The sequence below is a fragment of the Mustela nigripes genome, unplaced genomic scaffold (assembly GCF_022355385.1).
Source record: "Mustela nigripes isolate SB6536 unplaced genomic scaffold, MUSNIG.SB6536 HiC_scaffold_75, whole genome shotgun sequence".
NCBI classification, from domain to species: domain Eukaryota; kingdom Metazoa; phylum Chordata; class Mammalia; order Carnivora; family Mustelidae; genus Mustela; species Mustela nigripes.
The window spans coordinates 5,337,450-5,364,487 of NW_026739490.1; the positions used below are offsets into that span (position 1 = coordinate 5,337,450).

The window sequence follows — 27,038 nt, forward strand, 5'->3', positions numbered from 1 at the left end:
GTCCCTTGTGGCGGCTGGTCACTTGGCTGTGGCCACATGGATGATCACAAAGCCCTTGATGTCCGGGAAGTGGGGGCTGACAAGGTCCACCTGAAGCTGCCTCGGGCCGCTCTTGGTCGGGGTGATGTTGAACTGGACCGAGGCCCTCTCCTGGGGCTCCAGGGTGGGCACACTGGGGAAAGGGGATGGGAGAAAGGCAGATCATCAGCTCCCTCCCCTTCTGAGTCTAGCCTGCCATCTCCAGAACCTTTGGGATCAAGGTCAGACCTTGAGACTGACACTCAAGCCTTATCAGTATGCTTCCAGCTTAATTTTCCCTTCCACCACTTCTTGCTCTTTCCAGCCAGCCAGGCTTGTCCTCTCCCTGTGCCCTGGACACTACCTTACGCTTCCTCTCTCGGGTCTTTTGTCTGCACTGTTCCTCCCACCTAGGATACCCCTCCTATTTTAATTGTACCCAAGGACAATATCAAGTCCTTCTTCTTCTTCCAGGAGACTTTCCCTGATGACCCCAGCCATTGAGACCTCTGGCTGGAAAGCCTCCATCCTTCTTGATGCCTGAAAAGCTTCTTGATTAATTATTTAAGGCCAGCTCCACTGTGGCTTTTCCCCTGGTTTCACCCCATTCCCAATTCAGGGCTGCCTCTGCTTCCCTGGGCCCTGGGGATTGATTCATCTCTCTGCACAAATTGCACTATCCTCATCTGAAGGACCATCCGTCTGTGAGAACACTTCTCCAGGCAGAACCTCATCTGCTCATCTTGGCATTCCCAACAGTCACCAGAGAACAGGCCCTTCTGATTAAGGGTCATGTGAATGAGTGGGTGGGTGAGTGGGTGAGTTATACGACCAAGCCCATGACCGAATGAACAAAGGAATGAATAAATAAAGGAAGGCTGGTGTGTCTAGGCTGTGAGCTGGTTCCTAGGGGTCCAGAGTCTCTCCCACCCTGCCCCACCATTGGCCGCTTCTCCATGGCCCATTGTATAAGGAAGGTAGGTCTCCCACTCCCAGGCTGACACTTACTTGATGCTGAGCTGTCCCTGGAGAAGGCCACTGCCCTCCACCATCAGCACACAGTCCTCCACTTTCTCCAGAAGAGGGTTGACCACCATCACTTTCACCACAACGTCCACCCCTACCACGGCGGGGCCCAGCACCTGGAGGGGTGATTCCCATACATCATTGTCCCCCTCCACGCTCCCAGAGGAGACCCAAGGGTCCCAGCTAGGATGCTGGCTGGAGCCTGGAATGGGCAGGAGTCACGGCTACCCCTTGCATCCACCTACCCCCTTACTGAGCTCCATCATTCTATCGATCCTTCTGCATCCATGCCATTTGTCTCTGCCCTGGAGAGCTGAAGCCAGGGCTAAAAGCACAACTGCCCCAGCCTCTGATGCTCTCCCCCAGCTGTGAGGGGAGCCTGCCGGGAATAGGGTGGTGGAGGCAGATGGGACTCACCTTGATGGTGATGAAGTCCTCCAGAGTGATGTCCTTCTCCACCAAGAGCTTCTCTCCTTTGGTGACAAAGCACATGGCAGCCAAGAGGATCTTCTTGTCCTCTGTCAGATCTTCCTTATATTGAGAGTAAGATATTGTGATTGGGATCTGTTTCTCTGGAAGGAAAAGGAGAGGCAGAAGTTAGGGGTCTTTCGACGGAACCCAAGAGGAGGAAGGGAAGGCTCCATTCCTTACCACAAACCCAAGACAGGCATTATTATTGTCAGTTCACAGATGATGAAACCTAAGGCTCAGAGAGGTTAGTTTCTTGTCCAGTGTTACACAAAAAGTCAATCAAGGAGCCAAGATGAGATGGGATTCAAATTCAAGCCAGTTGGCTACCATGACACTAGATTGTTTCTCCAAGAACTCCCGGAGGTGTGTTTAAACTTTTCCTAAAAATTCCAGATGCAAGTCTCTCTGGCCATTATCAGGAAGCCACTCACTATTTACTGAGCACCTACTATGTGCTAGGTGCAGAGAAGGAGGGGGTCAAAGGTCTGCCTCCATCTTCCAATTCAGTGAGGAGGCCAATCTTCACTGTTTCTCCTCCCTCCCTCCCCATTAAGGCCCATCCTAGTCGGCCCCCTAGGAGGAAAGCCTTCACGGGTACCCCACTCAGTGATCTCACGCCCTCAGCCTTCTGAGCTCCTGTGGTCCTGGCCATCTGGGTCTCTCACCAGCCACAGACACTCTGCCTGTGCTTTTCTGTCTCTTGAGCATGGGTCGCCATGGGCCCCAGCAGACTGCCAGTCATATCTGGGTATTTTGGGACCACTGTATGTTCTTTTCCCTTGGGTACAGTATGTTCTTTCTGATTTGCCTCTGGCCCTACCACCCCCTGCTGCTCTTTGGGTGTGTCTGTTTCTGTTCTGCCCCTGAGGGTATCAGGTTTCAACCTGTGGAAAAGGTCCTTAAAGGATTTGAACTTGGCTCACTTGCTGGTCTTCCAGGGCTTTGCAAAATGGTGGGTGCTTCTTGAATGCCCTAATTCCGATCCACCTGTCAAAACTCTACACTGCTTTATGGACTTCCTTAGTCCGGTTCATCATGACTGGGAGAATCCTTAACGCAGTAACAGCAATAATTAATAATTATAAAAACTAACTTTTACTCACTTTTGTGACTGGGCACTTGGAAACACACTTGCTGATGGACTCATTCAATCCTTGAACAATTCCATGAGTCAGTGTTATTATCTCCAACTTATCATCTCAATAATCCTGCCAATCCCTATGATAACTTACATGTTCCTTAGGTGGCAGGCATCCCACCAAATGCTTTACATGTGTTACATCATTTACTCCTTGGGTGGCGGGAGATCAGGGCTTCTCAAAAGCGTGGTCCTGGGACCAGTGGCATCAGTATCATCTGGGAACTTGTTAGAAATGCAAATTCTAAGCCGCCTCCATAAAATATTATCAAATTGACTCCCGCTGCGTATCAAAAGAGCGATCTGTATATTTATTTAAAGATTACACATCTACTAAAATGATGGGGATGAAGAACTTATAAAAATATGTAAATAACAATGTAATGTGAACAGAGAGAGGCACTAATAAACACAGAGTACCCACAATGTAATCAGACGTGTTTGGCAAAAAAGCAACAGGCATTAAAAATAAAGAAGGAAAACATGTTCACAATTTGTAGGTGGGTGGCAGGATCACAGCTGATCTCTCCCTGTGCCCTCAAAATCTTTAATGAAGACGTATTGCTTTGAATACGAAGAAAAGTCAGGAGAAAGTGCGTGTTAGTTAATATTTCCTTAGGAAGTGTTGTTTTGCGATTTGGATTTCGTGAGAGATAAAAAGCCAAAATGCGAAAAAGTGTGTGATGTCTCTTTGACATGTTTTCCCTCTGTCAAAACACACAAGCTTCTGAAACAGGGCCCAGAGGAACAGCGTCTTTGCTTAATTGAATCCTCAGAACGCAGAATGTTATGTGAGGGGGAGAGGGAGAGAAACAGACAGACAGACAGACACAGGAGAGGAGGAAAGGGGGCCTGAGGGCAGAGAACATCGTGGAGATAGCAGCTGACATGTACAGAATTCTCAGGACAGGGCCTGGCTCACATAAGCACCTAGTAACCACTGCTTTTGGTCCATGCCCCTCACGTGGGACACTGGAAGCCAGATGGGCTCCCAGAATTTTCTGGATTTTAGGCAGGTGACGAGGGATCCTCCATAGATTGTGAGATGTTCCCAGCAGGGATTCATTTGGGGTATAAGTATTCACAGAGATTGAGATCACCTCATCTCCCTATGAGTTTGCCACCAGATGACTGTGGACTTCTATTATTAATCTCATTACTTAGCTCCTCTGAGCTCAGTTTTTTCACCTGTCAAGTGGGGACAAGAGGCAAGGCTCTGAACACATGCTTAGCATCATCCCTGTCTTTCCTGGGAATGAGCGCAGGATGCTGGGAAATACCCCCTGGCGTCCCCGCCCCCAATAAGGGGTCCCCCCACAGGCAAGGGCCTTCCTACCTTCTTCCGGCCCCAGCCGCACTGAGTGGGACTTGCGCAGGATCTCGGCCACCGGCCTGCGGGTGTACAGGATAGTGGCTGCGCTCAGGTTGACTCGGACCTTCTGGGCCCGGGAGGTGAGGTTGGCCAAGCACAGAGCCAGGCTCAGGTCGTGGCCCAGCCTGGGCGGCTCCAGCATCTTGAACTTGCCGGTGATGTTGGGCTTGGTGGCGGGCTCCAGGAGGTCCTCTCGCCAAAGACCACGGCCACCCGCTCTGCGGAGGCGGGTCCTCCTCCCGGAGGCTTCCACGCTGAACAGCTTCCTCACGGCCTTGCGGTACACCTGCCTCTCCTTGCGGGACCCTGCGGGCATCATGCATGGTGAGGCGGGCACCCCTTTCCTTCTCCCCCCGTCCTGGGGCCTCACTGCTCAGTCCCCCTCCTCTCTAGGCAAAACCACCCCTCCTTTCCCTCTTCAATCCCAGGAGCCAGATGCATGTCTCAGCCATATACACTGCGTTTGGTTCTGGGACTGTTTAAATACATTTAAAATCAGTTTTTAACAACTTCAGATTGGGAAATTTCGCACAAAAATCCAGGTGGCAGCTTCTTTGACAACTGGGTCCGAAGGCTCATCTGATAAGGAGAGCCGGCCCCATTGTGGACTGGCTGTGTGCCAGGGGTAGAGTTCTAGACGCTGTATTCCCCCCACCCCCACCCCCACCAGAGGTCAGTGCTACTCCCATTCCCATTTTACAGATGAGGAACCCAAGGTGCAGAGAAGTACAGCAACTCATAAAGGACTCAAGATTTGAACCCAGCAGTCTGGCTCCAAATTCCATGTGTTCAGTTATGCTCCCTTCCCACTGTCTACACGGCAGTGATGCTCGAGAGCTGGGTAATGGCTGCTTCCCTTGCCTTCATAGGCCCAGGCTGGCCTGCAGTTGCCTCTCTGCGGCACAAGGTCACCTTGGGAAACCGACAGAAACTGCCCTATTGCCCTTACCTTCTGGATACTTGTAGAGGCCGGTGATGTCCACGCGGGAGTCGCTGCCCACGGCCTTGGTGCTGATGCATCTCCCGATCTTCTTTGTGTCCGAGTACACCCGCTCCCAGCTCTCATCCTCGTGCCACAGCCACGTGATATAGTCTGCGTTCACCTCCGCGAACACAAAGGGGCCATCGTGGGCCAGGTGCACATCGCCTTCGCGGATGGCGGTGACTGAGGCTGGGCCGCACCGGAACACACCTGAGCAGGAGGGATGGGTGTGAGCAGCATGGGTGAGGGAAAGCAGGGCATCTGTGACCCACTCAGCTGAGACCCTACCTTCGCTCTCCTCCTGGGGGGTGGCGTCCAGAACCTGCCAGCCATTGTAAGAGGGGCCCAGGTCCTGGCGGGCAAACCAGCTCTCATTCCAGACATGGAAGTTCCTGTTGCAGAGAGAGGAGGGAGCGGTGGTTGGGGTGGGGGGTGGGGGGGCTTCGGTGAGGACCAAGGCCAGAGGATGGCAAGTTCCTGTTGTGAGCCAGGCCCTTGTCCCAAACTCTGAAATCCTGGGGGCTCCATCTTGGGAACCATTCATTGAACCATACTGGTGAGAGTCCTATATACAATCTGGTAGTGAAATATATGTACGTGTGGATACATGTATGTGTGTGTATATGTATACACATAAATTTGTGAGTGTATATATATATCTCAATATATGTATACACACACACATATGTATCAAGAAACTGTTGTTCAAGGTACCATAAATACCATCACAAATAAGACGGAAGATCTTGCCTTCATGAAGCTTACCTTCTAACAAAGGAGAAAGGGGAACAGGAAGAGAGGTAAAGATGAGAAAGCAGAAAAATAAAACAAACGCAAGTAACAATAAACGCTGGGAAGAAAGAGAGACACCTGAGCGGCGAGTAACCCATGGAGACCTACTCTAGGAAAATGACATCTAAGATGAGGCTTAGATAAGAAAGGATTAGCCATCTGAAGACTGATGGAAACAGCGTTCCAGGCAGAAGGATCAGAACGTGAGAAGACCCTGAGATGAGAAAAATCTTTGTGTCTTCAAGGAAGAGAAAAAGTACGTATCTCTGGGCTTTGGCCAGCAATGGGGGGTAGGCAGGAGTCAGGTTATGCAAAGCTCTGTAGGTCTTGGTAAGGAGTTCAGACTTTAGGTTTCCAACACAAGACTGGCAAAGTGACATCATCTGCACAAGGTTCACACAGTAAGGAAGCAGGAGAGAGAAAGCCTGGTTTGCCTGATTTGGCATCTTTACAGCTGACCCCAGGACTTCTCTTAAGGAGGCAGTGGTCTTTGTGTGGGGACGTATCTGGATAGCACTTGGGTGTACAGGGGCTCCAACATCAAAAGAGACTTTTTTTTTTTTTTTTTTTTGGTGCTTCTGCAGGGAGAGGGAATGAGGAGAACCAAAAGGAAAAGGAAAAGGGAAGAAGAGAGGCAGAGAAAAGGAATGAGATTAGAGATCCGGTTTTTCCTGTTTTTTTTTTTTTAAAGATTTATTTATTTATTTTTTTGACACAGAGTGATCACAAGTAGGCAGAGGGGCAGGCAGAGAGAGAGGAAGGGAAGCAGGCTCCCTGCTGAGCAGAGCGCTCGATGCGGGACTCGATCCCAGGACCCTGAGATCATGACCTGAGCCAAAGGCAGGGGCTTAACCCACTGAGCCACCCAGGCACCCGGTTTTTCCTGGTTTTGACCATGGTTTTCAATACAATTGAAAGGCAGAGCAGGCTCATGCCCAAGTACTTCCACTTAGTTTGCTGTGTAGCTTTGGACAAGTTACTAACCTCTCTGTTCCTCGGTTCCCGCATTGGCAAAACAGGGCTAATAATGCTAGCTTGCTTGCAGGACTGTCTGGAGGAATACACAGGTCAGTATATACACAGCTCTTGGAACTGTGGGCCTGGCATAGACTAGGTGCTCACCAAGTGTGGCGTTATAATTATTTCTAAAACTTTATTTTAAAACTGTGAAGTGTAGGGGCAAGATGAACAGTATTACGTTATCCTGCCGATACCATGTGGGTAAAAAGTCTGGGAGCGAGGGACTGTGAGTATGTCCTTGTATCTGCAGAGCCTCCCTGTGAAGCAGTGTAAGAAGCTAGTCTCAGTGTTGCCTCCGTGAGGAGGAGGGGAGGCTGGAACCTGGCGGGAGGGAGACTTATCCCTGTAGCACATTTGGTGTCTTTTGAATATTAATGCATATGCATGTATTTCCTATGTTAAAAAAAATTAAATTAGGGCGCCTAGGTGGCTCACTTGGTGAGGCATCTGCCTTCAGCTCAGGTTGTGATCCTGGGGTTTTGAGACTGAGCCCTGCGTGGGGCTCCCTGCTCAGTGGGGAACCCGCTTCCCCCTCTGCCACTCCCTCCTGCTCATGCTCTCTCTCAAATAAATAAAGTTTAAAAAAAAAAAACACAAAAAGTTAAATTAAAATGAATTGTTTAAAGTTTTGTGGGAAGAGTCTTGATGGAGCCTCAGAGGGAGGTCATCTCCCCTCCCCCACCCCGAGACATGTTCAGGGCACCCGGCTGCTGACAGAGGAGAAGGGGTTAGGTTATAGGGGTGATGACTCAGAGGGAGTCTTGGGGAGGGCTCAGAGTCCCACAGTGGGGGAACTGGGGTTCAAGGCAGTCCAATCTTAAGTCCCCCCACACTTGGCCTCTGGGTCATGTGTCCCCGGGGCCACCCCTCCTGCAGACAGAATCGGGGAGTCCTTGCATTGGGCTGGGGACCCACCACATGCTGTCTTCTGTCAGGTCCTCCAGTGTCCGTCCAAACGAATCCACATATTTGTCCACACTTAGGTTCCTGTCCGTATCATGGGCCGAGTTAAAGTTGGACACGACCCGGGTGGCGATCCCCAGGCACCTAAGGACTGAAAATCAGGAGGCTGGTGCAGCCCCCAGGAGGTAGTAGAGACCCCCTGCCCCCCTGCCTGGCAAGTGGCAGGAACCCACATCTGTCACAGCCCCTCCGTGTCTCTGCTTTGCCTGCTTCAATCTCAGAAATGCCCCCTTCCCTGTACAAACTCACGGGGGACTCCCCAAGACACTACACCACTCCCGTATGAATAGGCTCTGAGGCTGGCTGGACCTTGGAAGTCCTACAATAGCCACGTAATTGCCCATTTGTTTTCCCCGGGACTTGGGCGGAGTTCTAGGGGCCGCAGGACTTGCTCCGGGACACTCAAAGAACACAACAAAGGAGGAGCTGGGCCTCCTTCTGCAAAATAAAAATCAAAAGTCACATAAAGGAACTAACTGTCTGGTTTCTCTCATCATTAACCAGATTTCCACCTCCCCTTGCCAGAAAAGGGGTGGAGTCTAGGCAACTGTATGCAAATGAAGGCAAAGGAGGGAGAGGCTCAGGGTGGGGGGACCTTCTGTCCCTGGGTACCTGTGCACATGACTCCAGCGAAGACCCAGCACTGGCCATATTTGACCGGCTTGAACCTGCCCTTGAACCACTTGTGCAGAATGGCCACGCTGCCGCTCCAGTGCAGGGGGCTGGTGCCGCCGCCGTACTTGCCCTGCCATTGGCCTTGAACCACGCCCCGGTCATTGTTGCTGTTCACCTGGGCAGAGGAGGGCATCAGTTCACCAGCCGCTAGGGCTTCCCTCTCCGGGACCTCATCATGGTAACACCATCTCCCACTTTGGATGGCCTACTCAGTGGGGGCCACCCCTTCCTTTTAAATCCCCTGAAAACTGGGGGCATCTGCTATCTTAAATTACCTACTTTAGGTACCATTTATCATTTTCTTTCTTTCTTTTTTTTTTTTTTTTTTTTGAGAGAGATCACAGGTAGGTAGAGAGGCTGGCAGAGAGAGAGAGGAGGAAGCAGGCTCCCTGAGAGCAGGGAGCCCGATGTGGGACTCGATCCCAGGACTCTGAGATCATGACCTGAGCCGAAGGCAGCGGCTTAACCCAACTGAGCCACCCAGGCGCCCCCCATTTATCATTTATCATTTTCAATGACCTTCTGTTGGGATACACTATTGTTGAAAATTACCTATGATTTTACAGAATTTCTTCTTTTAAATGATCTGTTTTGGGGCCTGTTGGTGGTATCATTATGGAGGCAGTTAGCATTCATTAGATGCTTACTGGATGCAGGCAGTATTCTAAGGGTTCTGAGAGTTTAATGAACCAGTCACAGTCAAGCAACAAGTTAGCAAAAAGTGTGGGCGACCCTCGAGTTCAGGACTTTTGACTTGGAGGCTGTACCGCTATCCCACAGGGCTGTGACTCTCCACTGTCTGGAACTGGTCACTGCTTTTGAGTCCCTGGGCTCCCACATCTCTCCAAGATCTCAAGGAATGAAGAGTATCAACTATAAGGAAATCTGCTTCATACATTTTTTGGAATTACAGATACCCACTCACTGATTTTAGCACCTGCGTGCAGTGGGCCTTCTGGCTTTCTTTGGGAGGAGGAGACACTGTTGCGTGTAGGAGAATAAAGACGACACTCCTCCCACGGAGAGATGGGCCTGTTCCCCGCTCCCTGAATCTGGGCTGGCCTGAGACTGCTCTGACCCATGACTATGGCAGAATGGGTGCTGTGTCAATTTCCAGGCCCTGGCCTCCTGCATCTCGAAGCTTCCAGTGCTTCTGTTTTGAATCATGGTGTGGCGAGAAGCCAGCTGCTCTGATTACCAGAGATCGCCATGCTGTGAGAAAGCCCAAGCTAGTCACATGGAAAGGCTGCATGGAGAGAGACTCACAACTGGCCAGGCCCAGCGGTTCTGACCAGCCCAGCCCAGGGGCCAGACCCACCGTGAGCAAGCCAGCTTGCCATCCTATCTCCAGCAGACACAGCATGGGGACAGAACCGAAGAACCCCTCCCTGCCTGCTAGAACCCAGGCCCCAGACACATGGTCTCGTGAAACCTGTCCAGCCATCGGTGGCCATTCAGACCCTCCCGGCTGGAGCCTCTTGGGGCAGAGACAAGCCATCCTCATGGTGCTCTGCCCAAGTCCCTGATCTATAAAATTTTAAGCACAATAAGTGGCTGTTTTGTACCTCTGAGTTTTGGTTGTGTTTTGGGGCAGTGGCAGAGAATTTGAACAAAAGGCGACTGGGAAAATCAGAGGGTGTGTCCCCGGGGTTGGCTGAGGGACGTGTGTATGCAGGGATGGTGGGGCTCCTCACCATGGCGCTGATGACCCTGCTGACATAGATGGGGTCGTGGCGGTGGGACACGTCAGTGGCGGGGTCGTTTTGATGAAGAGGACTTCGGTCCAGGATGGAGAGGCAGATGTTCAGGATATCCTCCTCAAACTGTCCCCAGAAAGGCTGTGCTTAGAGGCTGGAGCCTTGCCATATTCCAGAGCCTCCCACCATGCTTACCCAGTGGGTCCCTTGTGTCGTGCAGGGGAATTTGCCTGCTGCTACTCTGGGAAGTTCAACCTTAACCATGTCCCTCCCTGCTCAGGAACCAGCCCCCCCACTACCCACAGTGAAGTTTGTGGTGAACAAACCAGCCACATCTAGGCCCCCAGCACAGCTCTTTCATTTAAATGACTTTGTCAAAGACATTTGAATGAACTGGCAACACTTAAAAACTGGAGGGCTTTTGCATACAAATGAAGATTCCTGGTCTCTTTTTGCAGGTCTGGGGATCCCTGGATTCACTTTCCCACATGCTGGGGAGTGGTTTTCCCCTAAGTGGACCCCACACTCTCCAGTACCTGGTCTCGACCCAGCCCCGGAGCCCGTGATTAACCTCTGGTTCCTTCACCTGACAATCAGGGTCCCTAACTCACCCCGCCAAACTTTCTCCAGGGCACCCAAAGCCCAGGCGGACGGGACTCCTCTAGCAGGGTCTCTTTGCTTCCTGACTCCCACCTCCATACTGCCGTGGGCTCTGCTCTCCGCCCAGCCGCGCCGTGCCCGGCTTGGGACACCCAGCCCCGATACCACGAGCCTCTGCCATCCCCGAGGTGGTTTTCCTTCACGCTTTTCTGATTTCCCCCGGCCCCATCTCTACCACTCTGATGCCCTCCTCCCCTCTGCCATCACACCTTTTATTGTAACTGGTTATCTGGGCAGTGGCTCTTAAGTGTGGTTCCAGACCAGCAGAGCAGCACCACCTGGGACCTCGTTAGAAATGCACATTCTCAGGCCCCACCCCAGATCTCTGGGGGCAGGGGGCAGCCATCTGTGTGTTTTAAAGAACCCTCCGTGGGGTTCTCGTGCACCCACAAGGCGGAGAACCCCCTGATGGAGGCGCTTTATTCCTCTATGATGCACCATACCCGAAGCACCTCTCCTTCCCAAGGACCCAGCCCAAGCTTTGGCACAGCTAATAGTAGGCTAGTGACTGAGCAGATGTGCTCTAGGAGTCAGCCCGGCTTGTCCCTGCTGGGAGGAAGTGAACAGAGAGAAGGGCCCCTGGGCTGACTTTCCGTGCACCCCAGCCTGCATCCCCCATCTAGCCTGTGCCCCTGGAGACCTGCCCGTAGTTCCAGCCCTGGGCTCGGATGTGCTTCTCCACGCCTCGGAAAATGATCCCGCTGTCACTCAGCACGTACTCCTGTCTCTCCTCTTCTGAATCCAGAAACACGTCGTCCTCTGAAAAGCAGTTGTTGGGCCCAGCATGGGCTGGGGCTCTGGCCTTGCAGGCCTGGGCCAGGGGCTACATCAGGGAGAGCAGCAGGATGGTGCCCGGAAGCTTGGGACAGGGTAGGGGAGGTGGGGGGAGGGCAGAGGGGCTGTGGGCTCCTAGGCTGCCTTCTGGTCAAGCCTCATTTCACCTGGGGGCTCCATTCCCGAGGCAGAGACCCACCCCAACCCAGCCCAAGGCTGAGGGCCTTTAGGAATCCTGACTCTTTGGGTGACCCTGCTTGGTGTTGACAGCGGCCTCATGTTTCTTAAATATTAATCGGAGTACTGACCCTGGTACTCCTTGTAGTATACTTTGTACATCACAAGCATTAGCACTATGACTTCTCACTGTAATCCCTCGAGGGGTTACGGCAGATGGGGAAACCAAGACTCACAGAGGGAGGCGGCTTAGCAGAGTGGGGACTAAACCAAAACTGTTGATGGTGGGAGCCTGGGCCTCTTCTCTCACAAATTCCCATCCCTGCTGACTGGCCCCGCACACCCAAAACCACTGGTTCCTGTCCCTCTGGCACAGGATCATTGTAGCACCTGCTACCAGGTTCCTCTGCCTAATCCCAGCTCTCTCCAAGCTCTTGGCATTCACCTCTGTGTCGCTTAGCTTGCCTGCCAGATCCCCCGCTAAGGGCAGGCCCACCTCTAGGACAGCTTCCCGGAAATCCTCTGCCTTGGACGTGCCAGCTCCTACCTGGGCACCACGGGTTGAAAAGGAGAATGAATTCACCCAGCTTCCGGTCATTTTGTTTTCGGCGAGAGGAGACCCTGGTGCTCATCAGGTAGCGGCCGATGGCAGTGTTGGGAGGGCTGGTGATGCTGACGGTCACGGTGTTCTCCATCTGAGCCTCCTCCACAACTGTCCAGTTCTTGCCCGTTTCCGGCTCCGATACCTGGAACACAGCTTTGGTGTGGCGGTCCTCAGAAGCCTGGGGTCCTGGCAGAGAGGAGAGGGAATCAGGAGACCCAGCCATCCCTAGGAAAGCCAGCTCTAGAGAAGCAGAAAAGCTACAAGCCTGGAATGCCAACCTTCACGCCCTGAACCGCCGAGCCACTGCTGGGGTCCACCTCCGCTGTTCCCGATTTCCCACCCACCTCCTGGATCTAGGAGAAAGTAACAACACCCCTGAAATCAAAGTCTGTCATTTGTCTGTCTAGGAAAGAAAAGCCTGGGCTCCAAAAGTTCCTGAAGAATTTCCATAGTTTTCCAGAGCCCTAGATTCCTTAGCAGGCAGAGAATTCCAGCACAGGCGTCATCTCTCACCATCTGCAACAGGTGGTCAGCAAAAGCCTCTAGGGGTCAGAGCTCAGCCCATCTGTGGGGACTGGGACTTGCCCCCTTCCAGTCTGCGCTGATGACCAAAGGATCTCAGATCACTGGTCACAGAACGATCTCGGATGTAGACCAGCGGGGGTTGCTGGCGAGACGGTTACCTGTCTCCACAGTGAAGATGACGGTCTCCTGGTCCTCCAGGGGTCTGTTTAGCTCCAGCACCAAGGTGAATGCCTGGCCCCTGCGAACCACGAGCTCTGGGCCGGGGTACTCCTGGGTGTGGTGGGCGGCACCGTTTTTCTGGCTCAGCCAGTCCACCTCGGTGACTCTGATCCCTGAGCAGGGAGAGGACAGGGAGGTGAGGCCAAGCCCTGGACACGTGTCTCATCCACGTCTGCCGTGCCCTCCCGTCTGCTTCAACCTGCCAGTCATTTGCTCATGCAGCTACTTTTTATCATATGCAGTCCGTTCTGGTTATTCACAGTACTTAGGTTACTTAAAGTCGCCGGGAATGCTGAATTAGTGAATACTGAACCATGACTCTTAGCCTGAGCCCCAGCCCCCAGCCCCCCGAGTGCCCAGCTGACAGCCAGCACCGACTCAGCAGCCATGGGACAAGCCATCTTGCAAGTAAATCCTCCAGCCTCTGGTCATGTGCTGCCTCCACTGATCCCAAATGAAGCAGAAACCAGTTGTCCCCACGAAGCTCTGCTCAGAATGTGGGTTTGTGAGTGAGAGGATGATTGCTGTTGTTTTAAGCCTCTAAGTGTTGGGGCGGTTTGTTATACAGCAGTAGGTAGCTGAAACATGCAGGCGGCCCAGGAATCCCTGGGATGGAATTTTCCAACAAGCCCAGTGGGATCAGGACCCAAAGTTTGATTTCATTTAAATAGTATCAGTAAACGTGATCATCTTTCCTTTTTCCCTCCTTCCTTCCCTCCCTTTCTTCTTTTAGATGGGGGAGTGGGGGTGGCTCAGAGGGAGAGGGAGAGAATCTTAAGCAGGCTCCATGCCGTGCTCGGAGCCCCATGTGGGGCTGGATTTCACCACCCTAAGATCATGACCCGAGCCAAAATCAAGAGTTGGATATTTAACCCACTAAGCCATCCAGGTGCCCCTGTGATGTGCCTTTCGCATGTAAATTTGGGTTGTCAGTTCATAGTGTATTTTACTGACAAAAACTGAGACCCAGAGATGGAAAGAAAGGGGCTTCTTGCCTGAAGACACCAAGTCCAGCCACACCCTGTATGGGGACAAGCCAGAACAGATGCAATTGTTTTTTTGTGTTTTGTTTTGTTGGGGATGAGTGGGGAGCAGGGGGTAATTATCTCAGTGTGGCACGCCCCAGGGATTCTTGCAAGGCGGGTGGTTAGGAGCTAAAAAGAGTCCCTGGGCTGAGGGTCATGGGTTCAAGACCTAGGGATCCCATCTTGGCTTCCCCTTTCCCTGTCACAGTCCAAACAGCTCCAACCGCTCCCCCCTCCCCCTGCTGCCCCCCCCCCCCCCCATCCCTGGGCTCCTGGAGCCTCATCATAGCAGGGCAAGAGGGGTGGAATGAGTCACAAATGCCATTATCTGTCATTATCCCCAAATCTCAAAGACCATCTCTCTCACAGCTTCCTGCCAGGGTCAAAGTCCCTCCTCTGAATTCTGGGTGACTGCAGGGTCATAGCTCCTGCTTGTGTACCTCTGAGAGGCGGCTCATCACCTGCCCAGATGTGAAAAAGTTCTTCCTTCCCCAGAACCAAAGAATTTTCTTCTCGAAACTTCCCCTCCATTTGTCCCCATGCTGCCTTTCCCTCACCCTCCCAGAACACTGCTGTTCCTTCTAGCCCAGGACAGCTTCACAGAGCTGTGACTGAGAAATCCTGCGCTGCCCCCTCCTCACACCATACCTGCCCTGACCCAGGAGGTCCCCGCTCCAGTCCCCGTTCTGTCTGTACTCGTGAGCATCACACCCTCGTGACCTGGCATCCGTGGGCTGATTGTGTATGCTGGGGGCGGGGTGTGGCGAGATTCCGTGGGGAGCGAGCAACTCTTCTGGTGATTACAGCCCAGGGGGCCCTAGCAGGTGTCCTCCTCAGCTTGCAGGGACCACTGGGCACAGAAAGGGGGAGCCTACATGTGAGGCAGCCCAAGGGCAGGAGATAGCTGCGCATGTGGGATGGCTTCCAGAACCCCAATGTCTCCTTTTCCATATACTCAGCTCCAATTCTTCTGAGACTAAGACTGCGTCTCCAATCAGTCATCAAGGACGTCCAGACATAACTGTTTGCTTACAGGTCTCTCTCCTCCTCTGTGAGTGCTGTGAAGGCAAGGCATAGGTCTCCTTCTCTCTGGGTGGTCTGAGCCCCGCTCCCGGCCCAGAGCAGTGTAGAGGCTCAGTGAATGTTGGTTGGATGAATGAATGTCCCTCCCTGTCCCTCGGTGGGGACAAGGGTGTGAAAAGGGGAGCTTCTCAGCTTCCTGGCACACCCTTGGGATGAACACCTGTGCCCTGTCAGTTGCCCACACCCTGTTCCCCCCCACCACCCATAATCCCCTCTGTCAAGTCGCCACATTCCAAAGCCTGCTCTTCCTTCCTGTCTTCCTTCCCTCTGCAGTCCTGGGCCTAGGTGGGGTTCCTGCCACTGGTTCCCTCCATGGGATAAGGGTTAAGGTGCTTCCTCTCTCTGGGCCTCAGTTTCCTTATCTGTGAAATGAGCCTAGAAGAACTTTTCCTATTTGGGTTGTTGGTGGTTCGCTGAATTGAGTGTTTCTGATTCCCTCGGTATTCCTCTCAGCCTCTCCCACAAGATGCCCCCCAACCCCTGAGCACACACCTACAGAAGCTTGTTCCACCGACCCCGGGTGGGCGCCAGGGAAGGGATGGGAGACGCAAAGTCCCATCAAGGACTTCTCTGCTCCACAGCACACCTGAGGCCCTGAGGATATAATGGAAGACATCTGTCTTCCCCGGGCCCCCACCTTGGACAGATGTTGGGCAAGTTCTGGCCCTGAGCTCAGGGTCCACGGATGCCCAACCCAAGGCTGTACCCCCCGAAACATGGAAAGAGGGATGTGGTAAGAGCATTCTCTCTGCCTGACCCATCACCCCAAAGCCTCATGGCCCCTCCGGCTGCTTTTCTTTCCTTCTCCCGCCTACCTTCCTCTCTCAGCCTTCTTTTGGTCCGGGACTAGGCGCCCGATTTCAGAGGCACACACCTCAGTTCAAACGCAGACTAGTTCACTCGCTGTGTGACCTGAGGCAAATGACTGAACCTCTCTGAACCTCAGTCTCCTGGTAAAGATGGGCATTGTGATAGGAGCCGCCCCCTCATATTGTAGCCCTGAAGCGAAACAAGTCATGTGGAGTGCTGGGAGCAGCGCCTGGCACACAAGAGGTGCTCAGTACGCATGCGTGCTGGGACTCCGATGATCGTCAGCACTTGCCAAGGGCCACTGGCTGCCGGTCCCGTGTTCTGCCAATCAGTGTTCTCCGGAAACTTCCACTTATTGGCTGTGTGGCCCTGGCTAAGTGAAGGGACCTCTCTGAGGTTCAGATGGCCTTCCCTGAGAAGTAGCAATAAGACTAATACTTTGCTTATAGACTTTTCGGGAAGACGGGGTAAGGACCACAAGTAGGGCAAGGAGAAAATGCATCTCCTAAGCCTGGAAATCCAGAGAGTGAGAGGAGCCATTAATAAACACTCTCAGGCAATAAGCTTCAGCCAGGGTGAGCTGTCTCTGTATGTGGTACTTAGCCCAGTGCTGGGTTCCCGGTTCGCTGGGTCAGTGCATGGGTTGGGGGGCCTCCTACTCTCTCCACATCTCCTCCACTGCCTCGGCTCGCCCCTTCCCTGTTCCCACACATATTGTTTATCTTTGTACTCTCCCTTTTCACCTCTGCTGAAATGACCGCACGGCTCCAACAGTCTTTCAGCATTTTCTAGCTCACACTGTTCAGTCCATCCTGTTACTATGGAGAAACCCAGCTTCCACGAGGAGCAGGGACTCTTCTGACTGCACAGGGGTCAATGTGTCATTTTCCCTGCTCCAGAGCCATCAGATCCACAGCCACGATGCTGCCATTCAAGGTCCCCCACTGTCTGCCCCTGCCTGCAACTTCCCACCCAGCCAAGGGCATCTTCTCTCCAGCTCATTTGCTCACTAGCTGGCCCCAGACCTCAGCTTAGGAACGAGTCCTACTTGGAGGAAACAGTTGCTGCCCGCACTCCCAGTCTTCACCACCAACCCCAGCTCCTTGGGTGACACCAGACAGCTAGTAATGCTCTCCTCCCCAGATCTCTGTCCCAGCCCCAGGGCTGACCCCCAGTGGGGCTGAGCCCAGGAGGCTGTGCTGACGCCAGTGATCTCTCCCAGACTCCCGACTCGGCATAATTGTTTTTTAATGGGCCCCATTATGACCCTATCCTTAGTGTGCATCACAAGCACCTGATCTCCACAGCTAAATGATTAATTGGGGAGTTGCCTGGGGCCACTGCCCAATCTCCCTTTCCTTTCTGGTCCTGTTGGAAGTGGCCAGCCTCTCTAACCAGTAGGCAGTAGTGAGAACATCTCAGCTGGAACCTGCCCAGAGTATGTCCTTCGAGTCTTAGAATTTCCGAGCTGAAAGCTTATTATAATCCAATAATGGCAAAGGGGTCTCAATTCATTTGCTGGCACCGATTGGCTGGTAGGACTACTTGAAGAACTATGTTGGGGAGAGTGCCAGGGCCATATCCAGGCCCTGTAGGGGAGAGTTTGGGGCTCAGCTAGAGATATCTGCCATAGAAAGCATGCAGGCCATGCACTCTGCTTTCAGAATCCGATGTCTTGGTCATTCACACACGGATTCCATGGTGAGCAGGTGCCTTCTGTCCAGAGGAGTAGGTCCCCAAGAAGCCAGGAAGACCCAGAAAACCAGGGCACTGAATTCGACCTAACTAACTGTCACTTCGATGTGATGGGTCTCCCCTGTTATGGTACAGTTGGAGAAACTGAGCTTCAGAGAGAGGACTGACCACCCAGCAAGGTAGTAATGGATCAGACATTGGATCCCCCCCCCGACTCTGCACCCGGAAGGGTCCCTTCTCAGCAATTAAACTTTGCCAACTTTAAGGCGGATAGTATATCAGATAATTAGAGAAGAGGGACCTCTAGGTGTGCCCTGAAAGGTAGGAAGGAAGCAGAGCCAATCCCCCTGGAACCCAGGGCTAACAGGGCAGAAGCAGCCTCCGCCCTCGAAACAGCAGTCTGGGCTGTGAACTGGGGGGCCCCCGCCCTCAGTGAGCAGACAGACCCAGACTGAGAGCCAGGAAGGCCCAGGATGACCCTGAATGCTAGGACCTGCCAGGGTGGAGTGAGAAGTTGAAATATGACAAGGAAATTGAACTACCTGCCTTTGAAAGTCAGAAAATAAACAAGAGTTGACTCATATGATTGTCACATGACCCTGAGCACTAGAAGACAGAAGGGATAAAATTAGGAACATCGTTTAAAGACCTATGAGAGTAGGACCCCTGCGTGGGCTGACTTGCTCACCCCTGGACCCCAACACCTAGCAAGAGGAGGCATAAAATATGTAATCGTTAGCTAGAAGGTGAATTCCTGGGGGTGGAGGGGAGTTGGCCCCTCCCTCATTGGGCCCTACAGCGGGGGGCGGGGGGGCACATTTTCTGGGTCTGCTGCCTGCGAGGCCCCATGTGAGATATTGTGGGGCGTTTGGCACACTTGGTCTCATCAGGTCCTCACAGCAGTCTCTGTGAGATGATTTGTATTATAATTCCCATTTTACAGATGGGAGGATGGAAGCACCAGGGGTAATTTCTCTGGCTCAAGGTCACATAACTCTTTTCACCTCAGACAGAGCTGCTCCTGTCTTCGAATCTTCGGGGTGGGAATTTGAAGAGGACCCAGTCCATGGGGCCTTTCTCTGCCCCGTCTCTCTTCCCCTGTTTGCCAGGTGGGTGGGAAAGGCCTGGCTGCAGGCCGGGAAGGGCTCTGCCACACGGCCTTGTTGGGCCATCTGCGGATGGCCTCTGTGTTCTCAGGAACATGAGGGAACAGCGCGTGGATTGTGTAGCAAGGCAATCCTAAGGATCCATGCTCAAAGTTTCACCACACAGACACCGCATTTCCTGAAGCTCCCCCCTGTGCCCTGAGGCCCCCAGGCCCTGCCCACTCACCTGCCATGCCGGGACCGGCCTGCTCTTGCTTCCTTGGCGTGCAGTGCGCAGACTGTCTGGACGGTGTGTCGGAGCACCAGCCCGACCCGTGTTCACAAGGCAGATCTCGGGGTGCTGCCCGGCAGGACAGTCAGAATCCTCAGGGAGGCGTGGCCCTTCTTACCCTAGCAGTGACACCTAATCACCCACTAATTGTCCTGGTTTGCACCTCAAGGGTGTCCCGCGTGGGAGTGGCTTCTGCCAAGAGGCTTTCCGAACACAGATTTAGGAGGTGGTCTGTGGGAGAAACTGAGGCCCAGAAAGGTCACAAGCCTGACATGAACAGAGGAAGGGGGAGAGGAAAGCCAATGGGAACTGGGTGTGTGGTCTCCCATTGTCACCCTCCCAGCAGCCTTCTGATGAGAACACAGAGCCTCAGAGACAGTGCCCTCCAGGTAGAGGGTGATAAGCTGTGGGTACTGGGCCGGGACCCAGGGCTCACGGCAACTGATCTGGGGCCATCTTCTCCCATCCTGGGTGAGAGGAAGAGGCTCTGGGGCCACAGTGCTCTCTTCTGTACGGGCTCCAGAGGTAACTACAGGGGTAAGGCCTACTGTCCTCCCTGGGCCATGCCCCCAACCATGCCACACCCTCTGTCTCCCATATGCCCCACTAACAGGCTCGGCCTCTGGGGAGGAGCTCTGAGTTTCAGAGAGAGAAGCTTCAGACCCACAGTGGCCTGGGTTTGAAGGCCAGCCTCTTCTCCCAGTCACAGGAGCTGTAAAATGAAGACAGAGGCCTCTCCTTATAGGGCGACCCCGGGGGTGCCTGGGATAACACGGGGACAGGATCCAGATGCCCAGGGACCTTGACTCACCTGTCTCTCCTCTCTTGTAGTTGCTCATGCTGTGGAACTTGGCCCATTTCTGACCTTGTCCACCTCTTCAAAGTCTGCAAACTTTCCAGTTTGGGACTTCTGAGCTTTGGGGTGGGGTGATGAGGTTGGCATGCCGCCTTGCCCCTCTGCCTGTATGAAATCCACCCTGGAAATTAAAAGGAGAAACTGAGGTCCAGTTTCTCTCTGGGCCCAGACAGCCTGATTGCTTGGACTCCTCTCAGGGTCTCCCCGTGTTAACGCAACTGCCAGGAGTGAAATCAACCTAGGCTATTGGGAGGAGGTCAGTAAGAAAGAGGGGAGTGGCCCTTGGCTTCAAAGCCAAGGCTAATTTACCCGACTTTGCGAGCTGGCTCCAGCCCAAAGCTTAGAGACCTGGCAGCCTCCGGTGCCCATGACCTTGAGCAAGACCTCCTCATCTCAGAACCCTGCCTTCTCCAACTGTGACCTAAAAAGGCCAGCTGAAAGCATGAAGCACCCTCTTAGCTCACAGACTAAGATCCCAGCGCTCCAAGATTCCCGACCTCAACGCTTCTGAAAGTCTTACCTCGTGGCATGAAATAGAAGGAATTTTATTTTCCTGGGAGCTGGGACGGAAGTTTCTCTCTATTGGTATGTGCCCTGAAGGGATGACTTGGAGCCCACAGAGGCTTGGGGGGGGGGGGGGGGGGAGGGGGGGGGGGGGGGGCTGGGGGAGGGGGCAAGAAGGAGTGAGGTCAGCAAGTGCTGTGCACCGTGGCTTCCTGCGATCACCTCGCACGCAAGAAAGTGTATAAAACCCCCAAGTGTTTGATGTGGAAAGTGAGAGAGGGGTTGAATTCTGCTCACCAGTTTGATGCAGGCCAAAACATCTTTAATGGGCTGTTCGCGGGCCTGCACTGCCTTTAATTACTGCCTTCTGGCCCCGGGCCAGGCTGTTCTTCCCCCTGCCCTGCTGCCTGAGGACCCGGCCCACTAAAGCTGCTTGTTGGCCTGTGAGGGTCAGGCTCCACCCCACTAATCACTGTCTCATCCAGGGCCCTTTATCTTTCATCTTGGGTTTTCCTGGACTTGGGCTCCCAGAAAATAGGGCCTTTAAAAGCACCCCCCTGCCCAGCCCCAAACAACTCCAGACGACAAGACAATTTGTGCTCAAGCTTAGAGGAGACCAGTGTACTCTGGGATGAGAACCAGGAGACTGGGCTCTGTTATCTCCCAGCCTAACTGGCTGTGTGACCCTTGGCCAGTCACTTACCTTCTCTGGACCTTGGTGCCTAATGAGATTGCAGACTAGGTCTCACCGGTTCCGACTTTCTCTGATTCTACATGATCACGCAGGAACCAAAGACAGGGACAATTCAGGATACCCCAGTGTTGCATCACAAATTAGATCCATGCCTGTGGAATAAACACATGCTTTAAGAATGGCATGCTTTTCCAGGACTCCTGGATGGCTCAGTCGGTTAGGAGTCTTCCTTTGGCTCTGAACATGATCTCAGGGTCCTGGGATCAAGCCCAGAGTTGGGCTCCCTGCTCAGTGGGGAGTCTGCTTCTCCCTCTGCCCTTCCTCCCTGCTGGTGCTTTCTCTCTCTCTCAAATAAATAAAACAATTATTTTTTAATATTTTATTTTTCTATTTGACAGAGAGAGCGAGAGAGTATGCACAAGCAGGGGGAACAGCAGGGCAGAGGCAGAAGGAGAAGCAGACTCCCTGAGCAGGGAGTCCGATGCCGGCTCTGATCCCAGGACCCCGAGATCCTGGGGTCAGCTTAACTCACTGAGCCACCCATGTGCCGCTAATAAATAAAAATCTTTAAAAATTGTTTGCTTTTCTGACTGTAAAGATAATATACACTTGTAGAAAATCCAAGCAATACAGAGAAAGAAGAAAGTATACAGGCATGTCACTGCAAACATATGTAAAGAAATTCACATGCATCCAGCTGTACAGAGACGGGAGTTTATAGCCTAACCTTTTCACTTAACCGTATGATGTGCTCATCTCACGCTCCCTTTCCAGATCACGGAATACACACGCGCACAGTCATGACTAGTGGCATTTCTAGTGCTAATTTACATACATTTGCTTACTTTCCCTGAATTGATGGGAATGTCATTTTTTTTTTCCGGGTTTTTGCCCTTAGGAAGAAACGTCATGCTCTTCATGGAGCGGTTTTGGCATCCTTGCATTTCCGTCCCGTTGACGACAGACATCGAGAGAGCTTCTGTTCTCTCATCTGCTCCCAGCATCGAGCCGTCGATCTGGTGGGAGAGGGCGGGTCACGCTAACCTCCCTTGTCTTTTTGGTGGGGGAATACAGAAAAACAGAGGCCTCCTTGTAGACAGCGGAGAATAGGGGAGAGGTTTTCTCCAGAGTTGGGCAGAGCAGCAGAGACCCAGGTGGGGCCTCTGCCCTTTGAACAGTAAAAGGATTACTCACAGGGTTTAGACCAGCAAAGTGTGGGCACCAAAACCAAGGTTTTTAAAAATAATTAAAAAAAAAAATCTAAGCGATTACTTTGGGAAAAAGAAGGATCTGGGGGTGGGTATTTAATTTCAAGTTTACTCTTGTTTTAATTACATGGATTGGAGGGCACCATGACTTTTTCTCTTGTCTGGCTATGCTTGGAGAGTCTCAGAAGCAGAGCAGTGATTCTGAGGGTTTGTGGTCCTTGGACCAGCAGCATCTGCATCCTCCGGGAGCTGGTTAGAAATGTAGACTCCTGGGCCCTTCCCCAGACCCTCTGAAGCTGAATCTGCATTTTAACAGTTCCTCTCATGATTCATATGCATGATATAGTTTGAGAAACTCTATGGAGAGCAGCTGTTCTCAAAGGGAGGTCCAGGGTCACTAAGGTTCTTTTAGGGAATCTGTGAAGTCAGTCCTATTTTCATAGCACTATTAAGGTTTTGTGTGTATTTTTTTTTGTAATTTCATTTGTATCCTCTCATGAGTGTACAGTGGAGTGTGTGATACATGATATTGCAAAAAACTGAATGGAAAAGTAGATATGAGACTATAGCTGTAGCCCTGTGAAGGCTTCTATTTAAAGAGATTTTCTCCAAAAAAAGAAAGTAAAATAATGCCATGTTACTCATATTATTTTTTTGGTTTGGAAAATACAGTTATTTGGGGCACCTGGGTGGCTCAGTCGTTAAGCGTCTGCCTTCAGGTCAGGTCATGATCCCAGACTCCTGGGATCAAGCCCCGGATAGGGCTCCCTGCTTGGTGGGAAGCCTGCTTCTCCCTCTCCCCCTCCTCCTGCTTGTGCTCCTTCTCTCACTGTGTCTCTCTCTGTCAAATAAATAAATAGAATCTTTAAAAAAAGGAAAATATAGTTATTTTTCATAAATGCATATTATTTGTGTTAAGATGCAGTGGGTTTATTTGTTTTTAAATAAGTTAATGAATAAACATTTTTTTAAGTTTCTCTATATTAATTTCTGAGTTGATAAATACTCAGAGCTATAACCCACACAAGTAAAAATGTTCTTTGGAGTTCTCAGAAAATTTTTTTGGAGTGTAAAGAGGTCCTAAAACTGAACTATCTGGGAACTACTGGTCTAGGATGTACTTTCCCTCTAGGAAGTGTGAGTGGGCTTGAGGCTGTGGCCTCAAGTGAAGATGAGGCCATGGACCAGCAAAATCTCAGAGCAGCGTTTCTCTTCAGGGAGCCCTCTGGTGCTGGGTACCCTCATTCCAACCGCAAGCCTGGTGCTATCTGTGGGCGAATGCCAAGGTCTGAGCAGCCGGCTGGACACATGATCCTCTGTGTGCTCAGGCTGGGAGTCATCAGCATTGTCTTGGGAGGTCATCTTCACAGGACAGTGAGTCAGAAGGACCTGGCTCAGTTAGCCTTGTACTGGTCTGGTAGCAGGCTGTCCTCTCCCCTCTCTGGGCATTCGTCAACCTGAGCTGTGACATGGGAGATGATTCTGCTCCCTTCCACCCCTGGGTGAAGTCATTGGGTAAGCAATAAAAGACCAAGAAGCTCTAACTCATCTCTATGTCACTTTGTCCTGAGAGCAGTAACTGCGGTGACATGGCTAGCCAGTGTCTAGGCTCTGGGAGGGAGATGTTTGCCTGGCCGGAAGGCAGGTCTCCATTCTGCCATTTTCAGCGGACATATTTATTGTGCCAGAAGCTTCAGGGGAGCCAGGAGATCACAGGCAGCCTGTCCCCGGTATTCACCTGTTGTCCTGTTCATCCACCTGTCCGTCTGTCAAACATCCTCAGGACCTAGAAGCTGCTACGAAGCTACAGAGCGTTCACCGCCTACTGTGTTTTCGAGATATGTGCTCGTGATCCCTTCATATACTTGGACATTTTTCCTCATACGTCACTCCTGAAATTCATTCAACAACTACTTCTTCATACTAAGAAGCAAACCAATCTTCGTGGAACCTACATAGACTTCAGTATTTGTGGCAACTTTTAAAAAAATTATTATTATCAGTGTTTATGTATCTACTTCTTCCCCTGGGTTCATACACGGTTCCCTCATTCTTCATGGAAGATAATGTGGTTGGAATCTTTTCAGCTGTGTGTTGTATAAATTACGTTACCCTGGGAGTCCGCACCCACCGAAGTGGAGAGTGGATGCCAGGTGTTGGCTGCCTGTTGGGTGTTCTGGATTCGGTTTGCTTTGATTGGTATCTAATAAGACACTGATCTTTAAAGCTAGGCCTTGATGAGAAAAGGCTTAGTAAACACTAAATCTCCACTAGCAGTCAGGAGGCAGGGCTAATGATAAGACCCTGAGGTTAGTATAAGCCAGACCCAGAGACCTCTGGCTATCCCATTTAAACCCTTTCCATCTGGGAAGTGAAGGAAGCCTCCCTCTGCTGATTGCAGGAAAGAAAAGAGAGACCAGAGGCGGAGAAGTAGGAAGATTTCTTGACTTGACTTCACCTCTCCGGACTGAATTTCCAGAGAGGAGGGAGGCAGGCAGGGAGGTGTTGGTTGCTACATAGTTTGATGGAAAAGAGGAAATGAAAAGGATTATTGCCAACTAACTTGGGCCGGGAGAGCAGCACTGGTGGTTGCCTTTGGGGGTGAGTTGGGAACAGGGATTGATGGGGAAGGGACATAAAGGAACTTTCTGGGCTGATAGATTGATTGGGATAGTTGATTGAGGTGTTTGTTACACAGGCGTTGGTAAACTTCAACAAATGTACACTTAAGATTTGCCTATTTCAGGGCTCAGTTGGTAGAGTACATGACTCTTGATCTCAGGGTTGTGAGCTCGAGCTGCACTTGAAGTTGGGTGAGTTGGGTGTGGAGATTACTTAATAAAAATCTTAAAGAAAAATATATTTGCCTATTTCATTGTGAATTTAACAGTTCAGAAAAGGAAAGCTGTAAGCGAATTTTAAACTCTAGTCAATGATAGTCACGCTGAATTATTTAGAGGGAGGTGTACTGATGTCTGCAATTTAATGATGGTACAGTTGAAATGCAACTAAAATGAGATGGATGGACGGATGGAGAGATGTGTGACGAACCGAGTAGTCACATGTTAATGGTAGAATCTATATGGTGTTCACTATAATGTGCGTTGACAAAATTTTATAAAAGTTATGTTCGGACATTTTCATAATAAAATGCAAAAGGGTTTTCTTTCCACCTGCCCAGCTGCCCAGCCCCTTTTGAATGCCCTTGCTGTGTTTGATGAATTTCCAGCCTCAGGAGTCCCGACACCCAAAGGCAGAACACAGGGAAGCCCGGCCTCCCTTGTAGCTAGGAGGCAGGCCAGTGGCTTACAGTCATCAGATCCCACCCCGACTCCAGCTCCGGAGTGAGCAGTCCTTGCACGTCTGGCGTTTGTTGGCATGGGCGGTGACAGGGACCAGCTGCCATGGCAGTTACATTTTCCCAGACATCACAGGGATGGGCTCCTGCCCCATCACAAGGATGAGCTCCTGCCCCACAGACGGTATTGGCAGGGGCAGCAGCAAGCAGTGGGCCCTGCTGTTTCCTCTCCAGGCCAGTTGTGAGGTTCCAGGTATCACTCCTAGAAGGTGAGCACTCCTGATGATTCTGGGGGCCCTCCTTATCCTCTTCATAAGCTCATTTTTTCTTTCTTTTTCTGGCAAATGGCCATTGCCAAGGAGGAGGCCTGAGAGGCGGGCCTGAAACAACCCTCTTGCATCTACCAGGTGGGGATCCAGATCTTCCCACGTGCCCCTGGGAAGCAGAGACACGGAAAGGGCCAGTGGAGGAGGCTTTCCAGTCCCCAGTCCTGCATGTAAGAGCGTAGATGTCCTCACGCTGTTCTAACAACAGGTAGACAATGGAAAATCAACAATTCTTCTTAGATCTGTTGAAGCAATGAGGACACGGGGCAAGCTACTGACCCTCAAATTGGAGAGATAGGCAGACGAAGAGAATGACAATTGACTGGAGGAGAAGCCTCCATGGGAACCAGTCCCGAGATTGGAAAACCTAGTGTGTTATTGACGAGGTGCTGGAGGCTCAGTGTGGACAAGTCTGAGAGAGGAAAACTCCAGGGGGCCGCGTCCTAGAGGGGCCTCGGCACCTTTGTGATTTGTGTCTCTAGGAGCCCTACCAGATTCTCACAATGAAGATCAGAGAAAATTCTCCCCATACTTCAGTCAGAGGCAGGGGAAAAGGAGCCATTTAGAAATAGCCAGAGCATTCTGTTCTTAACCCAGCCAACCCTTAAGTGAGACTAACCTCAGCCTAACCTACTGGGATTTTGTAGAAGCGTAAATGACTTGGGGCAAGGAAAATACCCAGCTCCATCCCCCTGTAGCCATCCTGTCCCACTGAGGGGCTGAGAAACACTCATGAAGGTCCCAGCCCAGAGGCTCACCAAAAAAACTGTGACCTAGTCATAGAACCACAGAATGCACCACCCCATCTCACCATCACATCACTAAAGGTCTAATTACTGGAGTTATTTTATCCAGTATATCATGTCCAGCTTTCAACAAAAAATCGCAAGTCATACTAGAAGGCAAAAACACTGTTTAAGTTTTCTTTCTTTCTTTCTTTAAATTCATTGCTTTGAATTTAGAGAGCACAAGTAGGCAGAGCAGCAGGCAGAGGGAGATGGAGAAGCAGGCTCTCTGCTGAGCAGGGAGCCCGATGGAGGGCTCCATCC

The 27,038-nt window shown here is 51.7% G+C and overlaps 1 protein-coding gene across 1 annotated transcript; it reads right to left on the minus strand.

The window, feature by feature from the left end:
• Positions 1-18: 18 nt before the first annotated feature.
• Positions 19-19,942, minus strand: LOC132008173 (protein-glutamine gamma-glutamyltransferase 6). The gene is made up of 14 exons (XM_059386589.1): positions 19,915-19,942; positions 19,059-19,172; positions 13,053-13,226; positions 12,313-12,555; positions 11,455-11,573; positions 10,152-10,280; positions 8,395-8,572; positions 7,735-7,873; positions 5,296-5,399; positions 4,975-5,217; positions 3,990-4,331; positions 1,462-1,616; positions 1,027-1,160; positions 19-172 (listed from the first exon to the last, which is right to left on the minus strand). The coding sequence occupies exons 1-14, from the start codon at positions 19,940-19,942 to the stop codon at positions 19-21; spliced, it is 2,256 nt and encodes a 751-aa protein (XP_059242572.1).
• Positions 19,943-27,038: the final 7,096 nt, after the last annotated feature.